Source organism: Chrysemys picta, chromosome 10 (assembly GCF_011386835.1).
Source record: "Chrysemys picta bellii isolate R12L10 chromosome 10, ASM1138683v2, whole genome shotgun sequence".
In the NCBI taxonomy this organism is placed as follows: Eukaryota; Metazoa; Chordata; order Testudines; family Emydidae; genus Chrysemys; species Chrysemys picta.
The window spans coordinates 35,873,115-35,897,039 of NC_088800.1; the positions used below are offsets into that span (position 1 = coordinate 35,873,115).

A 23,925-nucleotide genomic window follows, 5' to 3' on the forward strand; every position below is an offset into this window, starting at 1 on the left:
TGGGTAGTTGAGAAAAAGTATCTGAAGAAAGCTTTTTGGTAAACACTAAATAATATTTTAATAAAGGATGAAAAATTAATGAAATAACTATCATAGATCTTTGTATGTGACTCTAAAAGTTGTCTGACCTTACCACTATTAAGGGGACACCTGCTCTGTGTTTTAATAATGTATGCATAGAAACAGACTAGTAATTCACCATAAAACAAGAGACAAACCATGTTGTTAGGTATTCTTAAAAATGTTTACCCAGGTCCCACTTTCAAGGTGGTTTAGGCACTTAATTCTAAGTCCCATGGACCTTTCATAAGGGCTTAAGTTATGAATGAATTAGATCACTTAGGCACCCTTAAAATGCATTTTACCCATTGCTTCTACTTGCCCTTTGGTAGGAGACCGCTGTCCTATTGGTCCAGTCCATTGACTGTTAAAAGTTAAGCAGTTTTGCTGTTCTTATCAACCTACATTTAATTTCCATCATGTCTGTCTTAGGATGTTTCTAATTTAACACTGATCAGATGTGCATTGCTATGGTCAAGTGGAGTTCTAGGGTCTGCAGGTTATTTAGGCCTCACAGCTCCAAACTGTAGCACAAATTTGTGAACCAGCACAAATTTGTGAGCCTGCAAACTTTGGAGGCATTTCTGATATTGGGTGCATGCAAACTGTGCCATTTGCACTTCTGCCTGCTCCACTTTTTTAAAAATAAATTTTCACCCTCAGAGCCAGATATTTAATATTACAAGCTTTGTGTGGAAGATGGCTAATTAGTTTGACAGTAAGAATCTTTTTAAACATGTTAGGTAGGTTGACTTTTGAAATCTATCCACCTGGAATGTCCCTTACCCTAAAAGTCATTCATCTATGAAATGTTATGTCTACACTGCAATAAAACACCTGTGGCTGGCCTTTGCCAGCTGTCTGGAACCCCAGCTGCGGGACTTTAAAATTGCAGAGTAGATGTCTAGGCTCAGGCTGGAACCCAGGCTCTGGGGTCCTTCCCCCTTTCAGGGTCCCAGAGTCCAGGCTCTAGCCTGAGCCCAGAGGTCTACACTGCAATTTTATAGCCCTGCAGTCTGAGCCCCTCATGCGCAAGTCAGCTGACACAGGCCAGCCAGAGGTGTTTTTATTGCAGTGTAGCCATACCATTACTGTCCTAATATTTGCCTGTATTGGTACTATGGAAAAATATTTTTTAACTTGTACATGATTCAGAATGCAATGTCTTAAGATAGTCTTTTTTTAGGGGGGGGACGTGAAATATGCTAGGTGCAAGAACAGCACTTTAATACAATGCACTTTGAAACCCGAAGCCCTGTATTTTATCAGTTAGCAAGTCCCATCACACAGCCACTGTACATGGCTTTTTAGTATGATGGGAGCCAACTCTTCAGTCCCCGAGGCCATGGATTTTGCAGGTTAAGACTGCAGTTTGTTTTCTTGCATGGCACCTCTTAATAGACATTTTTTTTGTTCTACTTACAATACTGTCTAACTTTTCAAACAGTTACTTTATGGTATTTTGCTTAAGTGACTTGGTGTCGCTTCCTGATGGTAGTATTAAATGACTTATTTTTCTTTCAGAACCAATATAATCTAGCAAGAGCACAGCAGTCCTATAAGTCTCTAGTACAAATACATGAGAAAAATGGTATGTAAATATTTACATTTTGCAATTTTGTATGTTCTTGTCTGTACAAATTGCACAGTGGCATGGAAAAGATAATAATTCTTGAAACTAATATAATTGCCATACAATACAAACTTTTACCTGGTTTATTTGGGATAAAGCAAGAATGGCCTATACCTCTTCCCATGCATTGAAGGGCCTGTTTTGCATTTTGTTTCCACCCTGATTATCCAGATTTTTTTTTTTTTTTTTGTTATGCCTGAAATGTTTAGATGCTTCTCTAGCAAATAGACTCTTCCGTTCTCCAAAGAGCTTATCTAAATATAGTGCAAGACAAGTGAAAGCAATAATCAATGAGAGAATGAAGTAGAAGGGAGGATCAAAGGTTGAAAATACATGGAAAGTACAAATTAAAACGTGTAGCCTGAAAACTGTTCAGTCTGGCTCTGAAGGCGGGGAGGTATGCTTTCCCCCATACAAAACCAGTTGCCACCAGCTGGTGTTGCTGTTCACTTGTTGTGTGGTAAGGTGGACATGGCTCCCTCTAGAAATTAGTATTACTACTTTCCAGCTTGAGTGAGCCACCTAGATCAGTTATCTGCTCCCAATATCCCACATCATGATTTGGCATTGTTTTGCAACTAGACAATTCACCTAGACTTGTCAACTATTTTTAAAGTTGACAAGGCTCTTACAAAGAGAAGTACAGTAACTCCTCACTTAATGTTGTAGTTTATGTTCCTGAAAAATGCGACTTTAAGTGAAATGATGTTAAGCGAATCCAATTTCCCCATAAGAATTAATGTAAATGGGGGGGTTAGGTTCCAGGGCAGTTTTCCCTACTCTGCAAGCACCAGGGGCGGGGGGGCTCAACCCTCAGCCCACCCACTCCACCCATGCCCCCACCCTTGACCCGCCTCTTCCCCCCCCCCACCTCCTCCCCCTTTACTTTGCACGCTGCGTCCTGGCTCCTCCTCCCTCCCTTCTAAACGCCGCAAGCCAGCTGATTGCCGCATTTGGGAGGGAGGGGGGAGGCGCGCAGAGTCCTCGCTCCTCTCTCCGCCTCCTGCCCTGGTGCAATCAGCTGGCTTGCCATGTAGGGGAGGGAGGGGGGCCTGCGTGCTGAGTCCTCGCACCTCCCCCCTCCTTCCTGCCTCCGAAACACCACAAGCCAGCTGATTGTCGTGGGCAGGAGGTGGGGGAGGGGGACGTGGGGAGGCTGCCAGCTGTGGCGAAAGCAGGCAGCCAAACAACGGAAGAGTGGAGCATTGCACAACTTTAAATGCGTATGTTCCCTAATTGATCAGCAACGTAACAACGAAACGACGTTAAGCGGGACAACTTTAAGTGAGGGATTACTGTATCTATTATTTATACTGTCTTGCTTTGCTGACTTATTTATCAAAGAATCTTCATCTAGGGACAGGGTGTGATCCAGTGGTTAAAACCTGGTACTGGGAGCCAGGAGAGCTCTGTCTCAGTTGGACCTTGGATATGTTTTTCAGGGAAACTGAGGTGCACATCTGTACAATAAGTATGTCTTCTGTATCAGAGGAAGAGATGTGTATTGGAAATAGTTGATTCTAAAGCACTTTGAAATGTTATGATTAGCTGCTATTACTTGAGCTTTTTGGTTGTTTTTATTCAAAAAAGTCAATATGGCTCTGTTTTAGTTCTACCTATACACTACACTGATTACCAATATACAGAGCATTCACAGTATTAAAGATGTTTAAAGGCTTCTTTGTTAACTTATGGCTACTATAGGTACACAGGAACAGCTTAAGTAGGCACTGTACTAATCATACAAAATTTGAGGCAGATCTCTTAAAACTTTTGCTAGCATGGTGGATAGAATTAAATAGATACTTTGATTTTAGCAGTGTCCATTTAAAAAAAAAAGTGCACACTTTGGTCTCACAGACTGAACCTTCACATGATCAGAAGTTATTCTGGGTATGTAGCAACTGAAATATGTATTGAGAGGTAAATTGCTTAGTTGGCATTTCTGAACTTGCTGTTACAGTTCATCATTCCCATTCCGTCCTCAGCGGGATGAAACAGATGTGTAACACCAGGAACATCTTGGTCTATATTTTCAAACACTTGTGCAAAAGTTGAGCATGTACTTGCAAAATAGGATATTCATATGCATATACACCTCTACCCCGATATAATGCGACCGTATATAACACGAAGTCGGATATAATGCGATAAAACAGTGCTCCGGGGGGGGGGATGGTCTATTATCTAGACCATCCCTGACAGCTGTTTGTCTAAACCTGTTCTTAATAACCTCCAATGACAGAGATTCCACAGCCTCCCTAGGTAACTTATTCCTGTGCTTAACTACCCTTACAATTGGGAAGGTTTTCCTAATGTCTAACCTAAATTTGCATTGCTGCAATTTTAAGCCCATTACTTCTTGTCCTGTCTCCAGTGGTTAAAGAGAACAATTTATCACCCTCTTCTTTATAACACTCTTTTACATACTTGAAGACTGTTATCATGTTCTCTTCTCCAGACTAAAACCCAGTTTTTCAATCTTTCCTCATAGTCATGTTTCTAGATCTTTAATCATTTTTGTTGCTCTCCTTTGGATTTTCTCCAACTTGTCCATCTTTTCTGAAGTGTGATGCCCAGAACTGGTCACAATACTCCAGTTTTGAGGCCTTGTAAGTGCTAAGTAGAGTGGAAGAATTACTTTTCATGTCTTGCTTACAACATTCCTGCTAATACATCCCAGAATCTGGGCCTTTGTCTTAAGCAGATGGAAACTAGATCACATTACTCTTTGCAGTCTATATTGGTGTCTTAAGATTTGTCTAATTCAGCAGGATGGCTGCCGCTAACAGGAGCTCAATGTTAATGCTTTATTTTCAAATATAAATACTGTGTCTGATCTTGCAAGGTGATGAGTGCTTTAACTCCCACTGAAATCAATAGGAGTTTTGGGTCTGTGGTGGATTGGTCTAGTTTTCAAATACAATTTAAATTTTAATTATACATCAAAATAGAGCCTAAAGCTGTCTCCCACTAAAGTTAAGAGTGCCTAATGTGTTTCTTTGTTCTTCTACAGGCTGGTACACTCCTCCAAAAGAAGATGGTTAATATTGTGGACTGTTGTACACCTGGACCAATGTCAAACAGCTCTTTTTTATTTCTTTCCAACACACACACAGACTCAAGCTACGAGTGCCCCTATAACAGCCGTACTGAAGACTTTAGCTATTAGATAAGTTAGTGGATAATCTGTCAACTGACACATCCAGTATAATTTACAGCCTTACCATTTTGCTCTTATTAGGTATCTTGGACTGAGCAGTTTTGGCCTTTACTGTATTTGTCCCTATGGATTAAGCATATTTGGGCCACTCCCTTCCTTCTCCATTTTTGTTTAAAAGTGCAAACTTTTTAAAGCTGGCTATTGAGTTACTAAAAGATCATTCAATAGGAGTCACTCACTACTTCTTACCTTTTGCAGAATGTGGACTGCAGAGACTTGCATTGTAATGTTTCATTTAAAGCCAACCACGTTTAATACATTGTTTAATACTGTTTTAGGAAATTTCAGGTCTTGTATATCACAGTAGTTTTTCTGGTCTAAAATGAAAACATTTGTAGTATTGCCAAATTAAAAATATAGGAAAACAACATGTATGTTAAGTCATTAAACTTTTTTCATGGCTGTGTGAGGATATGAACTGTTTCTTGGAAGAGATACTCTTTATTAGATTGTTGTATTTTTAAGCAGAGCAAGGCTGTGCCAATAAAACCTTGTAACTAGTCACTTCCACTGGGGCATCAGAATCTTGCTGGGCTGTTTCTGCTACTTAACAAAAGGAGCCACAGTATGAAGCTTGAAGTTATTTAAGATACTAAAAATCTTTTTAGGTGTTCCATTTTATTAACGGGTTGTTGCAATCATTTGTAAACTAATGAACTTATAAAGTGATTGGCACAAATCAAAATGAAAATCCTTGAACAAAAGTTTTTATATAAAAGCTACAATAAAATACAAAAAAGACATCACCTGATTGAGTTGTAAAAATAATGTTGCCATAGTCATGACAGTGCTTTTTGTTATTGAAAGACTAACAGGAACTATTCTTTCATTATTAGGAAATGAATCTGGGTCTGTGTAATTACTATATTTCATTGCCTTACCTAAATCAATTCTATTTTGGTTGTAGTATTAGTGATTAGACCTTTGTACTGCCAGGGATTGATATAAGGGTGTGTACCATGGATTAAGCACTTTTTTTAGCCCAGAAGCATGTGGGTTTTTTTTGTTTTTAGTTACAACTATCAAATTTGTGCTTTTCTTTTCTCTATCAGGCACCCATGGGCCCTTGTGCATTTGCTTCTAGATCCAGTTTTTAGCTTGAAAGAACAGATTGAAGGAATTTGGCACTACTCCTGATACGTACTGTTTTGTTTCAAATAGTCTTCTAGGGAGTATAGTGGATGACTTGCCAGCCTTTCTGCTTACTTGGTTGTACATATATTCGTATACAATCCTGATAAGGTTGCTATCTGAGCAATTGGCTAAGTGAAAGGCAGAACTCTTTAAGCATTAAAGTTCCTTAAAACCTGAGGCTAAAATCTTTGAATACATTATTGAATTCTTTAATATTCTAATGGGCTAGCAGGTTGACAGATGCACATTTGGCATGCTTTGTTTTGGATTTCATTTTTCATTGCAGAATTATTTGGCAATGTACAGTAATTTGTAAACTTGCATCAAGTTTATGAATAAAGAACCATTTTAAGAATTATTCTGTTTGTGGTTAGTCTTTGAATATAGATAGCTTTCTGTTCATGAACATGTGTGTGTTCCCAACCAATGCAATGTATAAAAGGAAAAACTGGTCAACAGGTCAAAACCTCTTTGGATTTCAGGTTCATGAGTGTAAAATGCTCGTATGAAAAGCACCACTAAGTATGTAGACCAATGCATTCTGCACTAGATGAAGTTATTAAGTGGACTTCAGGTATGGCCCCATAAAGTACACTGTAATCTAAAGTATAAAAATCACATGGATCACTGGTAGTAAGGCCCATTGGGGGGTAAGGGGGAAATGGACTTGCGCAGCCACAGAGGAGGAATACTCATTCACTGCTGCTACTTTACCCTCTAAGGTCAATGGGACCTTCAAACTGCATGTCTTGTTAACCAACAAGTGAGCAAATGGGAGGAATGCAATCAGATTCAATCTTCCACTTCTCTGAATATCTTCCTCCTCCTCCAAACACCTTAACTTTCTTGGAATCAAGCCTCCCATACCAGCCCTCATCTAATCCTCTAATCTTGAGTGAATGCTAGGAAAGCCAAAAGCCTACACAATCACAATCAGACAGAGTTGAAAATCATTAGCCATGTAGCCAAACCTGCCTCATTTGGTAAATAGAAGCAGACAGCACTGAATGCTAGGCTACCCCACAATTGCCCTTTGTCAAACAACTAACACAATCCCAGCCTTGAGTTCACAATCTAAATCAGAAACAGGAAACAAAATAATTGTTTTGCAGTAAGAGCATATGAGAGTTTGATCCTCATTTACCTTGCAAAAATGGAAAATCTTTCTAAACCTAAAGAATTAAAAATGCATTAGAGTGCACCTCAACTCTACTTTAACTTACAGTGGCAATGTCATACAGGAGTCTAGGACAAAAATGGTTCTATCTTCAGCAGTTTGAGCTGCATGTGGGTAGAGGAAATGTCACCTTCAATATAGGTGACACTAAAGTAACTTTCAAGTCTTATTCTCCATATAGAAATCTCCTGCATTAAAGGGACATTAACATAGAAACTGCTGACCATTTCTGAAAGTTGTTTACAGTGTCCTAGTTGTGTTAGTCCTAGGATATGAGAGAGAAAAGGTGTGTGAGATCTGGAACATCTTTTGTTGGTGGAAGAGATGGACAAGCTTTTGAGCTAAACAGAGCTTCTTCAGGTTTCTAAAAGAACACTTAAAAAGCAGTGCTTGGTACTACAGCTGCCCAAATCTTCTCCTACCTGCTTTTTTTGTATGTGGTTTTAAATTTTTTTTCATTCCCCCCCCCCCCCCCCCCCCCCGAGAACTGTGCAGTTGGCTTGCTTAACAGTTACTTCTCTAAAGTAAAATGTTGTGTGGGGTGGGGAGAATTTTACCTTAAGATGTGCTGCTGGAGGTTTGTGTCCATTTTTCTTATTCACTTAGGTTGAGAAGGGCAGTTGATCAACTCTAATCCAGCTACATACAGCCGGTGCCTTAAAATCACTTACTTATATATGTAACTGAGCCTGGAACAAACACCTTGAGGCAGGAAGGTGTGGTAGGTTTTTTTTGTTTTGTTTTTTTGAGGAGCAGAGGAGAATGTGTAGCTTTTACTTTCTCACATCAATCCACTTGTTCTAGGCCCAGTTAATGCAGCTTTTAGGCTGGACTCTTGTTATGCCAGTGGTCTGACCCACGGCTGATAGATTCCCCTTTCCCAGTGCAATGCTTGGACAGGATGTAAAGGGAGGGCATCCAGGCATGAGGCACTGCACGCTCCTAAGGCCTGTTTGCCTCTTGTAGGCTGGGGCTTAGGCTGCCACACCCCCCACTACTCTAATTCTAAAACTGCTTCCACCCAGCCCCACTCCCCAGGCGCAGGCAGAGGCATAGCTGTCTCTCCCTCCCCCGGGAGCGTTAACAACAAACCTCACCACAACCTTAAGGTATTTGTCCTCAGCCCCTGTGGGGCTGCGCCCTGCTGCTATCCCCAGAGTACAACTGGACAGACGTCACGGCGATGCTAAGAGACTTGCCCAAGGTCAGACATGAAGGCCATAGCTGAGCAGGGAACCGAACCCAGGGCTCTCCGGGCTGGATCAGTCACATATGCCCCAGCCCCCATCGCCAAGAACTGGAAGTCACGGCTCCAGCGTCTGTCGTAATGTCACGTGGTCACTACGCAGACGTTAGCCGCCCAATCGGCACACGCACCATCTACACACCAGGGAAGCGTTTTGTGGCTGGTCACGTGCTCTGGAGGCGGAGAACGGAAGTGGGGTCTGTGCGGATGACGCAATCGGAATGCGCCGCTGCCAGGACCTTCCGGCTCCTAGCCCGCTTCTTGGTGCGCGAGGCAGGCGCCGGGAGCAGAGGCGTGGGTGGCCGTTGCCATGGAGTCAGACGGCAAAGGGGCCTACGTGCTGAGTAACCTGGCTGAGGTGGTGGAGCGGATCCTGAGCTTCCTGCCCACCAAGGCATTGCTGCGGGCGGCCTGGTGAGGACCGGCCTCGGGCTTCCCCTCGATCCGCACCGGGGGAGTTGGCGTTTGCCCCCGCGGGGGGGCGTTGAACCCTCGCGTCCCAGCTCCTTCCCTCAGACAGCCCCGGTGTCGCCCTGGGAGCTGGCTGGGCCCCGATGTCCTGCCTGGGCCCTCGCCCGCCCCCAGAACCGGGCCCCCGGTTGTTCCCCGCGCGTAGGGCGGAGGCCGAGGACAGTTTGGGATCCAAGAGCACGCTCCGAGGAGCGCGTGCCCGGGCCTGTGACGCGAGCGAGTCATTCCCCGCGCTGGCGGGGGAACGGCTGCGCTCGTGGCCGGGGTGACGTGAAGCCAACGCACAGGCGCCAATTCCCGAGAACAATGTGTAAGAGGAAGCAAGGGCTGGACTCGTCCCTGCTCCGGGCTGATCAGGCCTCGCTGTTTCTGCAGGGAGGTGGGCAGGGGATGCGTTGCGGGAACAGCCCGCGTTTCCCAGCTTCTCTGGAACCCTCTCTGCCCACCAAGGCATTGCTGCGGGCGGCCTGGTGAGGACCGGCCTCGGGCTTCCCCTCGATCCGCACCGGGGGAGTTGGCGTTTGCCCTCGGAATGGCTTAAAAACCGCGCTCTTTACTTCAGCCAAGCTGCGACAGAGTCCGCGGTGCTGCCACTCCGGGGTTGTTGCCTATCTAGTTCTCTGTTGCTGTCCCACGCAGCCGCCCGGCTTTGGGTGAAGCTCGTGATAGTGCTTGTCACGTTTGTAAATGTTGACAAAGTATTTTGAGCTCCTCGGATCAAAGGAGCCCTAGTAGCGTTGTGCTGTTATGGTTAGTAGAGCTGTAACTGTCAGACACACACGCTGTAAGGAGGAGTTTTGTAGTTGCTTGACGAGTTTGTTTTTAAAACAAACTGATTATGTTAAATGAATTGCGAGGCCTTGTTTTGTTTCAAATTAACATTGTTTATTTTTGGAGAGAAACTTAAAATGGCACATCACTATGTTCTTTACATACATTGAGTTCTGTTGCCACTGAACTCCATCATTAGGAGTCAGAAGAATAGACTTAGTGAACAAATCTGATAACACAAGAAAAAAGACTTTTTTTCAAGTGTACAAGGAGTATGTTGTCCCTAGACACTTTCAGCAGAAAACAAGGTTACCTTCTCTGTACTTTGACAGCATTTTGTTTTGCTGATTTATATATTTGTGCTGTAGAGAGGAGCTGGGAATGAATTGTTCAATATGCTCTTTTGACCAGCTACCCCAGACACATTATTTGGTAATTTATTGTGACTGGTACTGAACAAGGCAATTCATTATCAAAATTGCTGGCTTTTTCTGAAATTCAGAAACCTTAAAACAATAGAATAGAATCGAATCTCAGGGTTGGAAGGGACCTCAGGAGGTCATCTAGTCCAAGCCCCTGCTCAAAGCAGGACCAATCCCCAGACAGATTTTTGCCCTAGATTCCTAAATGGCCCCCTCAAGGATTGAAATCACAACCCGGGGTTTAGCAGGCCAATGCTCAAACCACTGAGCTACCATAGTACCCATACAAATAATGTACTCAGTTTGTTCTCTAATAGACGTCAGTAGAAAACCAATCAACAATTTACACTTTGATTTAAATTTGATCTTTTTTTTTTTTTTTTTTTTAAGTGCAAGAGTTTCTCATAAGAATGTGGGATAGATACTTCCAAGTCAAAAAATTGGAGGGGGGGAAGATTCACAGCTGCTAAAATTTCTTTTTGTATATTGTAGTAATTTTTGTATTTTAGTGTTTGCCGGTTATGGAGAGAATGTGCCCGTAGATTACTGAGAACACAGCAGAGCGTTGCGTGGGTCTCTGCACTTGAGCCTGGTCCATCTGATAGTCATTCACTGGTCCGTGCATTAGCCGAAGAACTTGAGGTAGGTAAAATACCACTGTTAACTGCATACATTGGCCATTCCATTTGAATTTCTAACTACTGTGGTATAATCCACATGCACACTTGTGAGTCTGTGGTGATACATTTTTCTAAAGTCAGTTCTTCCATACTGATGTTCTAGTGCACGTTTTAAGTTTCAATTCATATCTATACACAGCTGTATAAGGACATAAGAACATAAGAGCGGCCACACTGCATCAGACCAAAGGTCCATCTAGCCCAGTATCCTGTTTTCCGACAGTGGCCAATGCCAAGTGCCCCAGAGGGAATAAACAGAACAGGTAATCATTAAGTGATCCATCCTCTGTCACCCACTTGATTACCTATTCTGTTAATTCCCTCTGGGGCACTTGGCATTGGCCACTGTTGGAAGACAGGATACTGGGCTAGATGGACCTTTGGTCTGACCCAGTATGACTACTCTCATGTTCTTATGTCCTTTACAGCTGTTTTATGGTTACGGAATGTCCAGCCATTTGGCCTTAAGCATCACATTATGCAGTTTCATGATTTGTCTGACTCTTTCACTAAAAAGACATTATAAAGCTTGGTTTGGTCATACAAATGAGACATATTTTGATTTATTTTTTCTGGTCTTGACCCCTTTACCCATTAAAGTCAGAGAACCCCATTTTGTTTTGCGATCCCCATTGTATTTCAGGATCTCTGCTTTGTATTGCAACCTTCATTTTGAAGTGTTACCTTAATGTTGTCTTGCAAGTTCTTGTGCGGATTAGAGCATCCGCAGGGGGGGGAAAGCTGTGACAGCAATCCGGGGCAATCAACATTGAATGACTCTTCCCTACTGAAACGATGGCGGGGTTCTATTGGTAGGACCATTGACTTTGAATTTGGGGGGAGGAAGGACTGCACCGGCTGAAGCACGTGGAACAAAGGAAGCAGAGACTGTTTTAAAAGAGGGGTGCTTCTCTAAGCAAGGGGGCCAGTCCACTGGCACAGGTAAAAAAACCAAACTAAAGAGGGCAGGAAGGGCTGCCAAGCCTAAGGACACTGTACAAAGCCAAGACGCTCAGAAGGAGAGAGATCAGACTTGGAGCGGGGGGGACTGTGGTCAGGATTTTGTTCGTTTTTGTGTTCTCTTTAACTCGCTAATGCTTTTTAAGAGAAAAATGTCTGTAGTTAAGAAGTTCCTTTGCTAAGCCTGTGTTCTTTGCTTCTCTGCCACATTGTCCCAGAAGAGTTTAGCTAGCAGCCAGAGCTCCCAAGCCAGGTGAATTCTGGAGGTAACATGTCTAAGCAATTGGGAGTTCAGGAAGGCTGTGGCATTGATTCCCAAGTCCAGACAGCTGGATTGCAGGGCCCCACTACCCAGGAAGAATGCCAGACATGGGGTCTGCGCTTGGGAGTGTGCCTGAGAGACGCACAGCTACAAACACTGACTGGTCACTGCTGAGACCCAAGGGGGTTAGACACACATTGGATCCAATGGGTTAGGTCCACTCACTCCAGACTGGTGTCTGTTCAGAGAGTGGGACTGGGCCAGGCTGTAATAGGCAGGATTCCAGTTTTTAAACTGGATTGTAAATTTTCATTTGAGTTTAAGGTGATCGTGATAAAATGGTAAGGAAAGTTCATTTTAAAATATAGTCTTATGTTGATACTGATCCTTAATTTGAGAGAATTTTAAGCAACTGTGTCTAACCAGGCAGACAGCAGTACCGACTTGGAAACAGTGGCAGGTAGTAAGTTTATCTGTGACAAGTCTGGGGTCCCATTTTTTTCAGCATTCTGGAGAATATAAGCCCTCATTTTTCATCTAAAAATTTTAAAAGTTCTGACTCCTTTCTTAAATATACACTGGAGAATGATCAATGCATGGTTTATAGCACTTTAAAATGAGCGAAGCTGAAGCAGGTGACGTTCTCTGCTACTGATACAAACTTTAGAGAACTTGGACAACCGAATATCATAGAGTAAATTATTTCTAGTTCCAAACATCAATGAATATTTAAATAGAATATTTCTCTAGAAACACAAATGTACAAATCACTACAGTTGGACAGATTTATTGTTTTTATATATAAATAAAAAAATCAGCTCTTGAAGTGGTAACTGGATGGCTCTAGGGATTTACAACTGAACATGGAGTGCTCTGCCTTTAGGGCCACAAATGTGGGCTATATCAGTAGTGACAAAGTTGTTACCATCTGACAGCTGTGTTTGGCCAGTTATGAGAATTAATGTCAGTAAAGTGCACTGAGGTTCTTTGATAAAAGGCACTAGAGATGTACCCATGCTTGTCATAGCCAGATCTTTCCTATCACTGACTTCCAGGAATCTTCCTCTCTTGCCTCTAGTTCATTTTGGTTTTCTTTGTGGGACCAAGGTGTGGCAGCCTGCAGTTAGGTAGCAGAGTCTGCTTTTCTTATACTGTGTTTTCATTTATCTTTTTGTACTTTACAGAATGTGCATGTGCTGCCACAAACAGTACTTTACATAGCAGATGCAGAGACTTTCATTGGATATGAAGAGTGTCACAGACAAAAGAGGGGTATGTATAAATCCTATCTATACTTTAAGAGAACCTTGTCAAGTACAACTGTAATGGAGTAGGATGCTTAAAGGAAAACAATCAGGTAATGTGATATTGTCAAGAGGGCATTGTCACCTTGTGTTTGCGTCAAGAGATGTGATCCATGTAAATGTAGGCGATTCTATGTATAGGGCCCTACCAAATTCACAGCCATGAAAAAACATGTTGTGGACCATGAAATACGGAATTGTAGGAGGGTCACAGAATTGCCACCCTTACTTCTGTGCTGCCTTCAGAGCTGGGCATCTGGAGAGTGCAGAGCAGCAGCTGCTGGCCTGGTGCCCAGCTCTGAGGCAGCACCACCATCAGCAGCAGCACAGAAGTGAGGGCAGCATGGTATAGTGGGGGGCGGGGTTTGTCATTTTTTGCAGGGGGTCAGGGCGGGCGAATGCCCCCAGAGCGCTTTGGTTCTCTGTCCTCTTCCCTTCCCCTCCCAGACAAACAGACAGACCAAGGCCCCTTAAACCCACAAGTGCTGGGCCTGGAGAGGGGCCGGGCTGGGGGTGCACCGGCCAGGCATTCCTGCATTGCGCCGGGCTCCAGCTGCTAGTCCAGCTGGACTGAAGAGGGATGGGACTTCCTCTTCCCCTGCAGGGTCCGCTCTTGGGGCTGGGTCAGACCCATCTCTGGGAACCTCCCCTGGCTGCAGGAAGCTCTGCGGCTGCTGGCTGGGAGCCCAGTTCTGAAGTTGCCCCCGTCGTCAGAAGCAGTGCAGAAGTGGCAATATTTCATCCCCAGTGCAGTAGCCTTGCAACTGCCCCCCACAATACCCTTTTGGGTCGGGACCACCATGGCTAAAACACCATAAAATTTCAGATTTAAATATCTGAAACTGTGAAATTTAAGATTTTTAAAATCCTATGATCGTGAAATTAACCAAAATGGAACTTGAATTTGGTAGGGCCCTATCTATATAGATTCATATAATAATTAGGGCTGTTGATTAATCGCAGTTAACTCAAGTGATTAACTCAAAAAAGTTAATCGCAATTAATTGCACTGTTAAACAATAGAATACCTAAATCTTTTTCTACATTTTCACATACACCTCTATCTCGATATAATGCTGTCCTTGGGAGCCAAAAAATCTTACATTGTTATAGGTGAAACCGCGTTATATTGAACTTGCTTTGATCCACTGGAGTGCGCAGCCTCGCCCCCCCCGGAGCACTGCTTTACCGCGTTCTATCCGAATTTGTGTTATATCGGGTCACGTAATATTGGGGTAGAGGTGTATATTGATTTCAATTATAACACAGAATACAAAGCGTACAGTGCTCACTTTATATTATTTTTTATTACAAATGTTTGCAATGTAAAAATGATAAATCAAAATAAATAGTATTTTTCAAGTCACCTCATACAAGTACTGTAGTACAATCTCTTTATCATGAAAGTGCAACTTACAAATGTAGATTTTTTTGTTTTTTGAATGCAGTTATGTAACAATGTAAAACTTTAGCGCCTGCAAGTCCACTCAGTCCTACTTCTTGTTCAGCCAATCACTAAGAGAAACAAGTTTGTATAATGCTGTCTACTCCTTAATTACAATATCACCTGAAAGTGAGAACAGGTGTGTGAAATTTCTAAAGGTAGCTACAGCACTCAACCCAAGATTTAAGAATCTAAAGTGCCTTCCAAAATCTGAGAGGGACGAGGTGTGGAGTTTTAAAAGAGCAACACTCTGATGTGGAAACTACAGAACCCAAACCACCACCAACAACAAAAAAATCAACCTTCTGCTGGTGGCAATCTGGCTCAGATGATGAAAATGAACAGGCGTTCGTCCGCACTGCTTTGGATAGTTATCAGGCATGTCCTCTGGAATGGTGGTTGAAGCATCAAGGGACATATGAATCTTTAGCATATCTGGCATGTAAATATCTTGAGATGCCAGCTACAACAGTGCCATGCAAATGCCTGTTCTCACTCTCAGATGACATTGTAAACAAGAAGCAGGCAGCATTATCTTCTGCAAATGTAAACAAACTTATTTGTCTGAGTGATTGGCTGAACAAAGAAGTAGGACTGAGTGGACTTGTAGGCTCTAAAGTTTTACATTGTTTTGTTTTGAATGCGGAATTTTTTTTACATAATTCTACATTTATAAGTTCAACTTTCATGATCGAGATTGCACTACAGTACTTGTATTAGGTAGGGTTACCATATTTCCACAAGCAAAAAAGAGGACACGGGGGGGGGGGAGCCCCTCTCTAGCCCTGCCCCGCTCCCATCCACTCCCTCCCACTTCCCTCTCCCTGACTGCCCCCCTCAGAACCCCCCCCCCCACCCACTCCTTGTCCCCTGACTGCCCCCTCCTGGGACCCCTGCCACTAACTGCCCCCCTAGGATCCCACCCCCTATCTAAGCCGCCCTGCTTCTTGTCCCCTGACTGCCCCCTCTTGAGAACCCCCTACGACCCTACCTGTCCCCTGACTGCCCCGACCCTTATCCACACCCCCACCCCATATTCACACCCCCGCCTGCAGACAGACCCCCGGGGACTCCCATGCCCTATCCAACTGCTCCCCGCCCCCTGACAGGACCCCCAGAACTCCTGACCCATCCAATTCCCTCTGCTACCTGCCTGCCTCGACCCCTCTCCACACCCCTGCCCCCCTGACACCCTCCCTGCCCCCCAAACTCCCAACCCATCCAACCCCTGCTCCCTGTCCCCTGACCAGGGCCGGCTTTAAAGAGCCCAGGAATCGGGCTGCACTCTGGCCGGGGTTGCAGGGCCTGGGGGGCTGGGCCGGCGCGCTCGGCCGGAACCAGGGCCTGGGGGGCTGGGCCGGCGCGCTCGGCCGGAACCAGGGCCTGGGGGGCTGGGCCGGCGCGCTCGGCCGGAACCAGGGCCTGGGGGGCTGGGCCGGCGCGCTCGGCCGGAACCAGGGCCTGGGGGGCTGGGCCGGCGCGCTCGGCCGGAACCAGGGCCTGGGGGGCTGGGCCGGCGCGCTCGGCCGGAACCAGGGCCAGCGCGGGGCCGGGGGGGGCGGTGCTCGGCCGGGGTCGGGGCTGGTGCTTGGCCGGAACCGGGGCCGCTAGGGCCCGAGCTGGACCGGGGCCGCCGGGCACCGCTCCGCCTGGGCTGGAGGGAGCCGCTCGGCCCGGGCCACGCCTCTCCGGAGCTCTCCTACTTGTGCCCTCCCCCCCCCCCCCCCCCCCCCAGCTTACCTGCTGCTGCCTCCCGCTTGCCCCTGCTTCTTTTCAGACTTCCCGTGAAGATCTGATTCGCGGGAAGCAGGGGAGGGGGAGGAGCAGGTGGGCGGAGCATTCAGGGGAGTGGAGGAGGGTGAAGACAGCTGCGGGGCCGGATAGCGTGGTAAGGTTGCAGGGGATGGGGGGAGCTGGGAAGGGGCTTTGGGTGCCCAGCGGCGCTTGGTCGCCGCTTTTCTGTCTATAAATAGCCGACCAGGGGGAAATCCCGGACACTTTTAGATTTTTTAAAATCCCCCCCGGACGGCTATTTATAGACCGAAAAGCTGGACATGTCCAGGGAAATCCAGACATATGGTAGCCCTATATTAGGTGAATTGAAAAATATTATTTCCTTTGTTCTTTACCGTGCAAATATTTGTAATGAAGAATAAAGGCGCTGTTTTAATCCATATGCAAAGTCAATTCTATTGCTGCTTAGGGTAGAGGTCTTTGAGTACAGACAGAGGCTCTGTGTAACCTGTGGCCAATCACTTTAACCTTTCTGTGCCTTAGTTTTTCCTCCTCTTTTGTTACAGCAAGGAAAAGAAATAGTAAAGAAACAGCAATTGCACTAGAAAAGCTGTTGCCAAAACGATGCCAAGTTCTGGGACTGGTCGCTCCTGGAATTGTAGGTAAGAAGAAGCAATATAACAGCCTGACTTCAAGATATATACCAAACGGTTAACTTTTTCAGACTATTTATTAGACTCCCAAATTCTCTCAAATTGAGGCACAGTCCTACAGATTTGTATGTAGACCATACTAGTATCTCACCGTCTACTAATTCCAAATTGCTCAATGTCTACCCCGTTTAAAGAATTCGTGACAGTGCTGCTAAGTTGTATGGTGTGACTTGAAAATTCTTAAACTCAACATTTTTCAGTCTGCATAGAAAAGACTGACTTTGGAAAAAATTGGATGTGCTAGATATTTGAACTAGGATCAAAGGCCTCAGTATCAGCTGATGGCTATTATGGAATTTCTTCTGGAGAAACCTGCTCAGCAGTCACATATAAAGGTCAATGGTATAGCAGACTTGACCAACTCAGACATGATTTATGGGATTTCAGACACAAACTTCGGAAAGCACTATAAACTCTATCCCAGTTGTGATCGTATTAGCTTCCACACCCAATTATTAAGGTGTTTTCATTATTTTAAGATCCAAGTGATACTTTGTGTCCAAGCGAGTTATACAGTATTCACATTTCTTAATCTTTGATATGACTGCATCTACAAAATAAGAGATGACTAAGCAGAGGTCATAGGCTGTACTCTCTGTATCTCCTTGGCAGAGGATGGCATGAAGCACACATTACATTTTTTGGTTGGGGTCATGTTTCTGACCAGTCCCCTAGGTGTGTGTTAAGAAAATCTCCCATATTTGAGGAGTCTATCTCTAATAAACTCATTGATCCAGATTACTTGGCCAAACTTCCCTGGATCTGTTTGTTCAAAATTTAAAGAAACACAATGGATTTAAAAATGGCACTTAATTTTTTTTTTTTTTCACTTTCTGTGTTACAAAGGACATGCAATGGCTATCACTGAAAGAATTTAGAGGGAATTTTCCTTTATTTTCAGTTTAGTTGTGCATTTGACTCTTTGTATATACTTTCCCCAGTTTGAGTGAGTCATCACTTTTTAAAAGTATGGACACATGGTTGTAAACCCACAGAAATTTGCAGGGGTCAGCTGTACCAAATGAGATTTTGTTTTTAAATTGACTAACTTTCAACTTGACCATAGGTAATATTTTCAAAAGCACCTGCATCCTGTTTTTTTTACCCAGTTTCCCTTTATGTATGTCATTACGTAGGCAAAAGTATTTTAATCAAAATAAACAAGATGTTCACATTACGCTTCTTTATCAGTTACTCCAATGGGCTCAAGCAGCAATCGACCTAAAGAAATCGAAGACGGTGAAGCTGGCTTTGCTTTATTGTTCCCAAAAATTGATGGTGTGAAAATCCATACCTTCCACTTTTGTAAAGTCTTTGATGAAAGCAAATTGACTGAATCAGGCAAGTCATTTAATTTTATATCAAATACTTTGTGTGCTGTAGCCTCAGTTTTGTAGGGGCTCTGTGTGAAGTGAATTGCTGTATTTGTGACTGCAAAACTCAAGTTGCCTCCTGGCTGGGTGGGTGGGTGGGCCAGGTTCCCTGGAATCATGGACCACCATATAAATGCAAAAATGCAAGGCTGCCAGTGATTGATAACTTTGTCCCCCCAGCAGGGTACTAAAGTACAAAGTGTAATCTTGAGAGGTGATCTTGGATCTCTTCAGTTAAATTTGAGCAATCCTATTGTTCCAGCTCAGTGCATGAGTGGGGATGTTGCAATCCTGGATACAGTCATTCTCTTTTGGTAGCTTCCTGCATTATTGAACAGTCATCACACAATAATCAGGACTGTGCAACTGGAAATGTTTCAGATTGTTGTTGTTTGTTTTTTTTTAAACTGGGGCTCGGGGTGGTTTTTTTGTTTTGTTTCATACTTCAATATCCATAGTCCCCAAATTGTATGCCTTGGTGAGGAGCAGAGCAAGAATCCCCAGGGGAATATATACGTAATGTACAGTCAACACACTACGTGCTCAGCAAAATGTCTTGCTTGTGAAGAGTAATTTGGCCAGTTTGTGTATGAGCTTGCTCACTTCTGCAAATTGACAGGTACCTCATCTGTGACTGGAAAAACCCAAAAAGCTAAATATTGAGGGAGTCGATGAGAGCTAGAAGGGGTTTGTACAGTCCTCCTGCTAACAGAGCCAGCTTTTGAGCACTATAGAGGAGAATCTCAGAGTGTGTGTGTGTGTGTGTGTGTGTGTGTGTGTGAATAAATATATATATCTTTGAAAATGCAAACTGTCCAGCCCACCACTTGAGGGCACAGGATGACTTGCTTCTCCCCATTGCTGCAACAGCAGTGAGCTAGGCAGCATTACTGAATGTGTTTGTGGGTAGGTGTATAATAAATATAATGAGAATAATTCAAATGCTTGGATTTCAGAGACTGAGAGGTCTTAAAGGTAAAAATTTTTATTTTTTGTTTTGTATTCCCAGGTCTTAAAAATAATCCAGAGCTCCGTGTGGTTCTTCTATTTGTCTACAATTCCTGGAAGCCGGGAGCTAATCGGTTTCTTAATCAGATAATCAATCCTTTAAATGAAAAAAGTATCATCTTGGCTGGGGGGTATGTGGAGAGCTTGACGTCACTGACCTCTGAGAAGTGGGTATCTCTTTCAAGTTAATTTGTGATGAAACATTGTGGAATCGTAGCAGGTACAGCACTGGACACGAAACCTCTGTGAATAGGGCTGAGTCAGACATCTGTGAAAGGCATCATCCAAGCACAGTGATGTCATTTTTACGTGGGGAGAAGAAATACCCAAGGACTTCCTTTTTCTAACCAGTGTTGTTTTTCATAGTAGTAATGAAGTATTAAGGAAAGTCTTGAAATCACAGTGAAATATGTAATAGGAAAGATGATACAGGGTTGCTGCTGTGTACTCTAGTAGGAAAAGCTGTAGACTTTGTCACATGGCTTTGCTTTGTGGCCTGTTACAAAAAGTAGTTTTAAATCTTGGATTCTAGAGAGCAACTTTCAGGTGAATTAGAGAGGACATTTCCTGCTTTGAAGATTCTCTACTGGTGAGAGTTTATTCCAGTTTGACAGTGCTTTGCTTGAAATCGATTCTGCCTTCTGCATGATTTACTCTTCAGCATTTGTGCTCTTTTCTTTCTCATTATGCATTATATAGTAACATTGTAATTGCTTGCTCATTTTTAGGGAGGCCAGTCTTGCCAGCCAGTTTATAAAGCTTTACATTTCAGATTTCATCATTGGGGGGGGGGGTGTGTATGTATGTATGTATAGCTGGCTGCTATCATGTCTTCCAATTTGTGTGTTAAATTATTCCTTAAGTGTATTACTTCCATTTTTGTCCATTGTAATGTGAAACAACTACAGCAGACCCTCGCTAGAATGTGCGTCTTTCTAGCGCGAATTCGGTTATAGCGCGGGACCGCGCATGGATCCCAAATGTAATTACCTTCATTGGAATCCATGGTAACGCAAGCCCGCGCATAGATCCAAAGCCCCGCATTCTAGCAGGGGGCTCAGTGTACGTAATTTCTTCCTGTCAGGTGTTGAGATGTCAGTGATAATCCCCTGGGTTTTTGAAAATTCTGTGGTCTGAGATTCCTAACTTTTGAAAAAATTGCTAGCCTCACTCTCTACAAAAGATGCTGCTTCAATATGTAGCTACTAGGTCTGTCAAGCGATTAAAAAATGGATCTTAATCACAGTTTTAATCGAACTGTTAAACAATATTAGAATATCATTTAAATAGTTCGGGGGGTTTCTATATTTTCAAATATAGGGTCAGAGCTGGGGGCACGGGGCTTCAGTCGCTCTTGAGGTTTGGGGTGCTGCTTCAGCCCCCCTGCCACCAATGCCTCCCACCCCACCCACAGGTATGCGATTAACGTGTTAATTTTACTTTCAGTTAATCATAAGCTTTAACTGCAATTGACAGCCCTGGTAGCTATAGTAATAGATGCTCAGACAATGTTCTGATTTGAAGTACTCTTTAAACCCCATTGTGTATAAGTATTGCAAGTTGGAGAATGCTGTTCTATAGTATGTTTGCCAAGGAAAAACATATGCCATGGACATTATGCCAAATGTCCAAGAAGGATATCTTTCCATTGCTGAGGAAAAGGAAAGGTTTGCAATTGGCTTGTGAATAGGGGGTGTCTGCCTTTGACTTGACTTATTGGAGAATCTTTGTTGCTTTTGTGGGTGACTGAAAAAATCTCTTTAGAATATTGTCGTCTATACTGGGTGTTCAGTTTGTATAATGTTCTAGTGAAGCCTTTGTATTTAAATCGAGATCGGTTCCTTTGGAATCTTTTCTAATTTGGTGTATGTTGTCTTTCAGTAACACTGAGGCTGGCGATTCCTATGGTGTGGTTGGATTGGCTTTCAGTGGACCCCAGCTACAGAGTGCTACAGTTTTGTTAGACCAGGATGTAATTGATGAACGGACTGTAGAAGCAGCAATGCAGCGTCTCAAAGCAGCAAACATTCCTGAGCACAACACCATTGGGTTCATGTTTGCGTGTGTTGGCAGAGGATACCAGTATTATAAAACCAAAAGGAATCTTGAAGCAGATGCATTTAGGAAGTTTTTCCCTAATGTTCCCCTATTTGGCTTTTTTGGACATGGAGAAATAGGATGTGATCGAATAGTCACTGGGAATTTCATACTGAGAGAATGCAATGACATAAAGGATGATCTACTCCATGGTTATACTACAGTTATGACTCTTATTCATCTTGGTTCAACTAAAGCAAACCAAGTTTAAACATGTTTTTTAAATACACCAGCTGAGCTACTTGGTTGTTTCCATTCCAGAAAACTGAAAAATCTGGAATACATACATACTATAAAAGCACCTTCCAAAATCTAAAGTAATCACTTTTGTAATGTTATAAAATCATGTAGTCAGGATAGTGTTTTAATGCAGTAGGTATGGGGAAGCTTTGCATTTTGTGTAATACTGTGCAAAAGTCAGAACTGCAGGTAAATGTACATGTGTTCAAATTTTACAATAGAAGGAAGCTTCTTTCTTTCTTTCTCCTAAGGCTAGAAGAGTGCACAAATGGCAGTGTAGTCCAGCAAAAATGCTCAACAGTATAGAGAAGTGAACCATCAGTATTTTGATGTGATCTCTTTTATACATGAAGTCTTTAAAAGCTACTGATGTGTATGTGTCCGGTTCCACCTTTACCTGAGTCTTCTCTCAACAGAGATTTGTACATTCCATCCAGATTCAGAATTGAGCCCTACCTACAAGCAATAATACCTCTTTATTAGGTCAAATGAATGAGAATATTTGGGCAATAATCATGAAGTGTTCATTAAATAAAATATAAAATATATGTAAAAGGTACAGTGTCTTCTATTTTTAGAGAAAAAAGCCAATTTAAAGGGACACTATCAGGTTACAAACTGACTCACTTAAAATTGTTTTAATCCAAGGTTTTCTTGAAGGATCTGACATACTCTTTACTGCATCTGCTGGTTTACTTTTGCATTTCTCAGCTTGGACATGAAAATGGACCAGTCACCTTTGCTCTTAGATTCTCCGGGACAAGCACAATGATGCATTGTGGAGGTTGCAGATGCTGCAAAGGGCTGTTTGTTCATTTAAAAACATCCTGTAGAAGCTTAAAAATAAAAATGGAAACGTTTTCATTGGCCTCAAGTTCCTTACGAGTTTTTGGACATTTTTACTGACCCTAAAACATGGGCCAAGCCTAGACCAAGTCATGTCTCTTTTATAAATTAGTTTTTGCAAAAAGGTCTTTGTTGTTGCTTGTTGTATTTTTCTCACTTTTACTATAATGAACAGAGAATTTTTCCCAGGCTTCTTTGCGCTTAAGTTTTTAAATGCAGTTTTTCTCTTATTACCCACTCGGAGCAATACAGCTGGATTGACAAAATATTAACTTTACTAGATACTGAATCTATAAAGTCAGAAAGAATAAATTCATACTTTTATACAAAACACAGTATAGCTTTATTATAACTCAAATATTTTGGTAGTATTTCATGCTGTCTCTAAATTCCAAATCCGGTAACTGTCCTATCCTTTATGTTGTATGTTGGCATCAGGGTAGATTGGGAAATATCACAAAAAGCTCTAAAATGGGAGGAAAATTCTGATCCATTATAGTTATTTGATCTTCAGTAGGAAAGGGATGCTTTTTTTGTTCTAGGACATACTGCTTACTTTTCTGGAAACTGTTGAAAATAACTATCAATAGTATACACCTTGAACATTTTTGGCAATATGACATGTCAAGGGAAAAATTGTCACTGAAATGTATACTCAGTTACATCAGGTTTTTTAAAACTAGAAGAATTCATACTGTGACATTAATTGACATAAACTGTGACCGTATAGATCATTGTTGCAACCAAGGTCCTATAGTTGACCCAAAACTTGTACAAAGGAGGTTTGTAATTTGCTGGTTATGATTATGTTGTCTGTATGTGTTTATCATTTTTGTCCTCTCCATGGATCACCACCTTGTAGTGGTGGAGAGGCTTGCGTGTCTCCATGACCCTGAGAGCGATGCTGCCTGGAGCATTGATCTAACTAAAACCTTTGATTCAGTGGATCGCTGTGCCCTCCGGACTGGACTTTCTAAGATTGGATGTCTTGATAAATACATCAGTGTCCTAAAATTGCTTCATGATAACATGAAAGCGACTGTTCTGAGCAGCACTGGCTCCCAGAGTGAACCCTTTAAAGTACAAACAGGAGTCAAACAGGGATGTATCATCGCTCCAACCATGTT

The 23,925-nt window shown here is 43.0% G+C and overlaps 2 protein-coding genes across 6 annotated transcripts in view; both read left to right on the forward strand.

Moving 5' to 3' along the window:
• UBE2Q2 (ubiquitin conjugating enzyme E2 Q2) overlaps positions 1-6,408 on the forward strand; it is a 73,150-nt gene extending 66,742 nt beyond the window's left edge. For all 4 annotated transcript variants that reach the window (XR_010590767.1, XM_005294502.5, XM_065558392.1 and 1 more), the window contains 2 exons: positions 1,585-1,651; positions 4,710-6,408. Coding sequence is in view for 3 of the 4 variants with exons in the window: in XM_005294502.5 (XP_005294559.1) it covers positions 1,585-1,651; positions 4,710-4,741 (99 nt within the window). In the remaining variant the exon portion in view is untranslated. The remainder of the gene's footprint in view (positions 1-1,584; positions 1,652-4,709) is intronic.
• Positions 6,409-8,609: 2,201 nt separating this feature from the next.
• On the forward strand, positions 8,610-22,507 carry FBXO22 (F-box protein 22). 2 transcript variants are annotated; one of them, XM_005294503.5, is made up of 7 exons: positions 8,610-8,887; positions 10,647-10,779; positions 13,224-13,311; positions 17,088-17,183; positions 18,426-18,575; positions 19,617-19,782; positions 21,497-22,507. In XM_005294503.5, exons 1-7 carry the CDS (start codon positions 8,784-8,786, stop codon positions 21,921-21,923), a joined length of 1,164 nt encoding a protein of 387 aa, XP_005294560.1. In that variant the 5' UTR covers positions 8,610-8,783; the 3' UTR covers positions 21,924-22,507. The 2 variants fall into 2 exon arrangements, with proteins under 2 accessions (XP_005294560.1, XP_065414463.1); XM_065558391.1 differs by lacking the exon at positions 8,610-8,887 and adding an exon at positions 9,281-9,414.
• The last annotated feature ends 1,418 nt before the right edge of the window (positions 22,508-23,925 follow it).

What these genes read in the sequence shown, in the direction of transcription:
- FBXO22 (XM_005294503.5), top strand. Translation starts at nt 8,784, where the DNA reads ATGGAGTCAGACGGCAAAGGGGCCTACGTGCTGAGTAACCTGGCTGAG. An exon ending in GCATTGCTGCGGGCGGCCTG is followed by an intron (nt 8,888 to 10,646) that starts GTGAGGACCGGC and finishes TTTGTATTTTAG; the next exon opens with TGTTTGCCGGTTATGGAGAG. An exon ending in AAGCAAATTGACTGAATCAG is followed by an intron (nt 18,576 to 19,616) that starts GCAAGTCATTTA and finishes TTGTATTCCCAG; the next exon opens with GTCTTAAAAATAATCCAGAG.